The sequence below is a fragment of the Salvelinus fontinalis genome, chromosome 7 (genome assembly GCF_029448725.1).
Source record: "Salvelinus fontinalis isolate EN_2023a chromosome 7, ASM2944872v1, whole genome shotgun sequence".
Classification (NCBI taxonomy): Eukaryota; Metazoa; Chordata; class Actinopteri; order Salmoniformes; family Salmonidae; genus Salvelinus; species Salvelinus fontinalis.
Window position 1 is genome coordinate 39,539,921 of NC_074671.1, and position 7,352 is coordinate 39,547,272.

General features: G+C 42.3%; 1 protein-coding gene across 1 annotated transcript in view; it reads left to right on the forward strand.

Annotated features, from left to right (window-relative positions):
* The window catches only part of LOC129859470 (mitogen-activated protein kinase kinase kinase 8-like), a 9,909-nt gene extending 4,862 nt beyond the window's left edge, over positions 1-5,047 (forward strand). Inside the window, exons 6-8 of the mRNA XM_055929302.1 lie at positions 1,066-1,218; positions 2,356-2,602; positions 2,836-5,047. Coding sequence (XP_055785277.1) covers positions 1,066-1,218; positions 2,356-2,602; positions 2,836-2,966 — 531 coding nt within the window. The 3' untranslated portion in view covers positions 2,967-5,047. The remainder of the gene's footprint in view (positions 1-1,065; positions 1,219-2,355; positions 2,603-2,835) is intronic.
* The last annotated feature ends 2,305 nt before the right edge of the window (positions 5,048-7,352 follow it).

The window sequence follows — 7,352 nt, forward strand, 5'->3', positions numbered from 1 at the left end:
GACCCGAACCATGATGACCTATGATATGCCAAACAACAAGAGCAATGCGTTGGAAGAACCATCCTACTCCTGTTACTCCACGAGAAGTTAAATAAGTGTGTTTACTAGAAGATAAAAAAGCTGTTTCTAGTTTTGGGATTGAGATCACGCAATGCCTCAGGACACTCTGATAATGATTTATTCAGAAGACAAGTCAGTGCTCCTCTCACAGTGTCTCAGTCAAAAAAAGGTGCAGGGAAATCACATCAAGCATGAAGAGATGTTGTACAGTGGACTATTGGTCTTTGCGTGTAATGTATAGGCTACAGAGTTTTACATAGGCTACATAAGGCTGCAAAGGCTACACAATGTACAGTGTTTAAGGTTGAATGCCTTTGAACAGTAGCATTTTCAGATTCAAATGTAGTTAGGAACAGGAGGATGAGGAGAAGGGAGGGTCTTAAGAGAGATCATAGTGATTGCCTCATCTATATTTTCCCAATTCACTCCACTACCCTCTGTGGTGTCCTATACCCCTGGTGACAGAGTGGGAAAGTCCCAGAGCAGAGAGCTAGACACCCAGCACAGCATTAATAACAGGGAGGGAAAGAGCTACCAAACAGACAGCTAGCCAAAGGAGTGGAGCTGCTGATGCTGACATTAAGGCTGATGCTGACATTAAGGCTGAGGCTGACATTAGATAACAGGCAGCACAGCAGGCTGGAAATTCCAGTTGAGAGATGGACTCTGGTCTGGCGGGTTTACTGTTTCATACTTCACAGACCATACGACAAGTACCGTATTAGCTATACAGTACAGAGCCTAACATAAGCCCAGCTGCTCTTAGGGTTCCTGTGTTATTACATGGTCATAGAGACACTGTGCATTATCAGAGCAAACTCTTCTCTTTGCTTTTTTCATGTTGTGATTGTTATTATTATCACTGGCATCAAGACTACATAACAAAAAATTGCATTTGATAAAGAAAAATATTGTGTACTTTCCAAACACTTATTTTCTTCTTCTACAATTGGCATTATGCCATTGACCCTGTGAGTAACAGTTGTCTTGCGTTTTCTTCCCCAGATGTATATGAGCCCGGAGGTGGTTCTTTGTCGAGGACACAACACCAAGACAGATATCTACAGCCTGGGCACCACCATCATCCATATGCAGACTGGCAGCCCACCCTGGGTCAGGAGATACCCACGCACCGCCTACCCTTCCTACCTCTACATAGTAAGCATATCCTGATAGTTCACAAATGACTTCTATACACTTCCAATAAATGCATAGAAATTGACAGAACACATATGGAGCTGTGTAGCAGAAGCTGTTTTTACATGGGATATAACCAGTGACAACTCCACCAAGTATTAACGAAAAGTGGATGGATGAAGTGTATAGATGAGTGAATGGTGAACTTACAGGCCTTCTTCTTGCTACACTGACGGGGCTAAAGGAGGGGAAACCCCTCGCTTGTTTGTAGCCAGTTATTCCTTGAAACAGACAAATGCAGTTTGACTTAACATTCCCTGAAGATCAAACAAACTATTTATGATAAAGGTCGGTCAGAGGCAAAGTAGACTATACCTAGTAGAATGTCATAAACACCTGTTTTGCTGCACCCACCCAAATGTCAAATTTTTCCATGACCCTGTTCAGATTTCCACAGCATAGACCTAGATTCTTGCAAGATGATTTTTCTCAAATGTCACGAGAGGCAGGTCCCTTAACGTGACTTTGACTTCATCCTAAATGGCACCCTATTCCCTATTATAGTGCACTACCTTTGACCAGAGCCTTATGGGCCCTGGTCAAAGTTGTGCACTATGGTGGGAATAAGTTGCCATTTGGGAGGCAGCCTCTGTCTATGACACGTTAGTAGTTTACTCCCTCAGTCTCAGTACAGTAGTTCCGTTTTACTTTTAACAGTGTTTTTCCATGATCATGTTCCTGATTTGAATATGTCCTGTTTCTCTTTTTGAAGCATTATTCATTTCTGCTTTAAGGAAGGACTCACTTCCTCATTCTCCACTGTCATAGGGATGCCCTTTCTTGTACATCAAACTTATTTGACAAGATATTACACTCAATAGATGGAGCCGTAAGATAGCATAGAGGGGCAGATTCAATGCAGGTAACTTTTAGTTTCACCCTACCAGAAACTGTATTTAACAAGATTGGAAGAAAGCATCGAGGAGTAGATTCGATCAGTTGTTTTCCTTCAAATACTTTAGCCGTGCTTGATTGAACTTGCCTGGAGCAATGGAACCAATGGAATAGTCCCAAAAGTGCAAAGCCCATCCATATAAACTCACCTTACCTGGAGGTATTACTTCAGACCTCTGACCATATCCTCCTCTCTCCCCTCAGATCCACAAGCTGGCCCCTCCCCTGGAGGACATAGCGGATGACTGCAGTGGTATCATGCGGTCCTTCCTAGAGACAGCCCTGGAGAGGAACCCTGCCAAGCGCAGCTCTGCAGCCAAGCTCCTGAGGGACGAGGCCATCAACCCTCCCAGAGAGGAACAGCCACGCTGCTGGAGCCTGGACTCAGCCCTGGTGGAGGCCTCCCACCCTCTATTGAGGCAGCATAGCCAGCAGCCTGACACCACACAGGGTAGGGACTTCGATATGTTACTGTTCTCTATCATTGTTGCTCCCTAAAATAAACTGTTCTACAATACTGTTCCTCACAGGGTAGGGACTTTTAGGGATATGCTAATATACTGTACTTCTAATATGTTTTAAAGTGCATGTTTCTCTGATATTCAAATGACACAGAGTACACGCTCAAAAATTTGCATATGAGGGCACCTATTAATACAACAACTATTCGCTTTCTCTTCACAGAATCCTCATTGTACTCTGAGCCTGAGGACTCTGCCCACCTGAGGAGAAAGGGATCCCTGTACATCGACTTGGGGGCAATAGCTGGATACTATAATCTAGTGAGAGGTCCCCCTGCCACAGAGTATGGCTAACCCTGAGCCTAACCTCTGAAGGAAATGTGTATTTTAAAGATATCAGAGATAACTGTTAACTTTCACCTTAGCCTGGTACTGGTGAACTGTTAGATCAGAGACTCTCAGGAAGTTGAGTTAGGGACTCATGAAGACTCAATGGTGAAGGTGTGACTGATGCTTTTGGAAAGAGATACCAGAAGGACAGAAAATTGGATAGAGACAGTAAATAGCCTGCACTTCAATGGCGCTGGACTCGTGTAATGAAATTGACCAATGTCTGAAGAGTGGTTTCTGTAGCTGCATTAATTTGCCATCTCTCAACAATGCAGCGGCACATTGGATGTAAGAGATGTGTTACTCAGTAACACTGTGTTTCACTGGCTAACAGTGACATCTTGTGGGATGTTCTGTAGATACATGATATACTGTATAAGCATCTTATACAAGTTTGTTTCTTAAAGAAATGCATCTGAATGGGTCTTGTGATTGAGACGTCATTCTATTATTTTGTGTCAATATGAAAACTATGATTTCTGACCGTGTATCTGTGGTTTGTACAAATTGTACAATTATATTGTTTTAAACATGAAGTTCTTAAAATGAACTTATTTGTGTTTGTACCTAAGGAATATGAGAAGTGATTTTGAGAATTGCTATGCAAGTTACACCATGTACATGACTGATTCATTTGTTACTTTATTTGTGTGGTCATTGTACTTGTACCTGTTGGGTATGCAGTTTTCTTTCATAGTAAACAAAAATATAAATGCAACTTACAACAATTTCAAAGATTTTACTGAGTTACAGTTCATATAAGGAAATAAGTCAATTGAAATAAATTCATTCAACCCTAATCTATGATTTCACATGACTGGGAATACAGATATGCATCTGTTGGTCACAGATACCTTTAAGAAAAGGTAGGGGACGTGGATCAGAAAACCAGCCAGTATCTGGTGTGACCACCATTTTCCTCATAAAGCGCGACACATCTCCTTCACATAGAATTGATCAGACTGTTGATTGTGGCCCTTGGAATGTTGTCCCACTCCTTCAATGGCTGTGCGAAGTTGCTGGATATTGGTGGGAACTGGAATACGCTGTTGTACACATCGATCCAAAGCATCCCAAACATACTCAATGGGTAACATATCTGGTGAATATGCAGGCCATGGAAGGAGTTGGACATTTTCAGCAGAATTGTGTACAGATCCTTGCGACATGGGGCTGTGCATTATCATGCTGAAACAGGAGGTGATTGCTGCGGATGAATGGCACGACAATGAGACTCAGGATCTCGTCACGGTATCTCTGTGCATTCAAATTGCCATTGATAAAATGTAATTGTGTTCGTTGTCCGTAGCTTATGCCTGCCCATACCATAACCCCACTATCACCATGCGATACTCTGTTCACAACGTTGACATCAGCCAACCACTAGTCCACACGACGCCATACACGTGGTCTGCGGTTGTGAGGCCGGTTGGACGTACTGCCAAATTCTCTAAATCAATGTTGGAGATGGCTTATGATAGAAAAATGTAAATAAAATTATCGGGCAACAGCTCTGGTGGACATTCCTGCAGTCAGCATGCCAATTGCGCACTCCCTCAAAACTTGAGACATCTGGGGAATTGTGTTGTCACAAAACTGCACATTTTAGAGTGGCCTTTTATTGTCCCCAGGACAAGGTGCACCTGTGTAATGATCATGCTGATTAATCCGCTTCTTGATATGACACACCTGTCCGGTGGATAGATTATCATGGCAAAGGAGAAATGCTCGCTAACAGTAATGTAAACAAATTTGTGCACAAAAATTGAGAGAGAAAAACTTATGGTGCCTACGAAAAATTACGAGATATTTTATTTCATCTCATGAAACATGGGACCAACACTTTACATGTTGCGTTCAAATTGTTGTTCAGTGTAGTATATCCAATGAGATTACCAGTGCTGTTTTGTACACACATTCATTTCAATAGAGCATTTTGTTAATTTTCTTCAGACTGTCTCATACACTACTTTTTCTTTCATGTTAGTTGAATAACATGTCATATCATTAACCTGAATGAAATAAAAAGCCAACACGTGTTTTAATCATGTTTATATGACTTTATGACAATGTATTCTTGTCCATATGAAGAGCTAGATAAAACAGTTGGTGTATTTCTTTCTACGAGTGAGTATAGGGAGAGTGGGAGGAGGTGGGAAGTTGTCATTTGTACCTAGGTTGCCATTTGGGATGAAACCACAGTGTGAGTGTGAAAGGGAAGTGCATGCCTGGATCAGATAAAATAACAAATAGCTCACACCAAGCCCACATAGGGTTTCCCTTGAGGTGGAATCAATGTTATAGAGAGAGTGATATACTTTTGTATATATAGTGTGTGGACCCCTTCAAATTAGTGGATTCGGCTATTTCAGCCACACCGTTGCTGACAGGGGTATACAATTGAGCACAGAGCCATGCAGTCTCCATAGACAAACATTGGCAGTGGAATGGCCCATACTGAAGAGCTCAGAGACTTTCAATGTGGCACCGTCATAGGATGCAACCTTTCCAACATGTCAGTATATCACATTTCTGTCCCGTTAGAGCTGCCCCGGTCAACTGTATTGTATTGTATTGTTATTGTGATATGGAAACATCTAGGAGCAACAATGGCTCAGCCACAAATTGCTAGGCCACACAAGCTCACAGAACGGGATTGCCGAGTGCTGAAGCGCATGTTGTGCAAAAATGGTCTGTCCTCGGTTGCAACACTCACTACCGAGTTTCAAACTGCCTCTGGAAGCAACGTCAGCACAAGAACTGTTTGTCGGGAACTTCATGAAATGGGTTTGTCATGGCCGAGCAGCTGCACACAAGCCTAAGATCACCATGTGCAAAGCAAAGAATCGGCTGGACAGGTGTAAAGCTTGCCGCCATTGGACTCTGGCGCAGTGGAAATGCATTTTCTGGAGTGATGAATCATGCTTCACCATCTGGTCGTCCAGCAACCTATTCACCTAAAAATGTGTTTCGGCAAAACTTTCGTTAGCTAAAATCAAATCACATTTTATTTGTCACATACACGTGTTTAGCAGATGTTATTGCTGGTGTAGCGAAATGTTTATGTTACTAGCTCCAACAGTGCAATAATATCTAACAAGTAATATCTAGCAATACACACAAAGGAATGGAATTAAGAATATATAAATATTTGGACGAGCAATGTCAGAGTGGCATAGACTAAGATACAGTAGAACAGGATAGAATACAGTATATACATATGAGAAGAGTAATGCAAAATATGTAAACATTATTAAAGTGGGCAGTGATTCAAGTCTACGTACAGTATATAGGCAGCAGACTATGTGCTAGTGATGGCTATTTAACAGTCTGATGACCTTGAGATAGAAGCTGTTTTTCAGTCTCTCGGTCCCAGCTTTGATGCACCTTGTCGTGGAAATTCAGTACTGAGAGAGATTTGGTCATTTCTTCAAACAATCCTCTTTATTTAATATCGATTCATTATTGCAATAATGAGGCTGGTCGACCCGCCACCCTTGAGTGTTGGACCGAGTAACCTAACCTTTACACAAATACAAAGTACTATTTATAGCTGACACTAACAATGCTCAATCATGGTTGGTTCAACCCCCCTCATGAGGATCAAGGAGCATCATAAGCCACTCTGGGTTCATCCTGTTGTTATCTGCACGTAGGTTGTCGTCTTAACCCCACCCTGGCTTAGTTTCCCAGATGCAAGGATGATTTAGAGACAATGAGAAATTGTTCTAAACTCCTCCTGGCTATCTCTATCTTGGTTACACCCACCACATCTTGTCTATGTAATGCAGTCTTTAACTAATTTGTCAGCTCAAGCAATCTCTAGTGACCACATGCCCAGATTAACTGTAGGGAACTAAAGTGGAGACCATAAAACACAGCATGAGCTGGACAGAAATATCTTACTGTTTGTTAAGTAAATAATTGTTTACTATTAATATCAAACAAATCAGGTAAGTATGTAATTTTTCTATCACAGCCTGAACTGACCTCGCCTTCTGGATGATAACGGGGTGAACAGTCAGTGGCTTGGGGGGGTTGTTATCCTTGATGATCTTTTTGGCCTTCCTGTGACATCGGGTGCTGTTGGTGTCCTGGAGGGCAGGTAGCTTGCCCCCGTTTATGCGTTGGGCAGAACGCACCACCCTCTGGAGAGCCCTGCGGTTGCAGGCGGTGCAGTTGCCATACCAGGCGGTGATACAGCCCGACAGGATGCTCTCAATTGTGCATCTGTAAAGGTGTGTGAGGGTTTTAGGTGCCAAGCCAAGCTACCTAACACATGAATTGTGCAAAAAATATATTAGCTAATGTTAGCTAGCTAAGCCCTAGCCAGTCAGTCAGTGTGTTTCA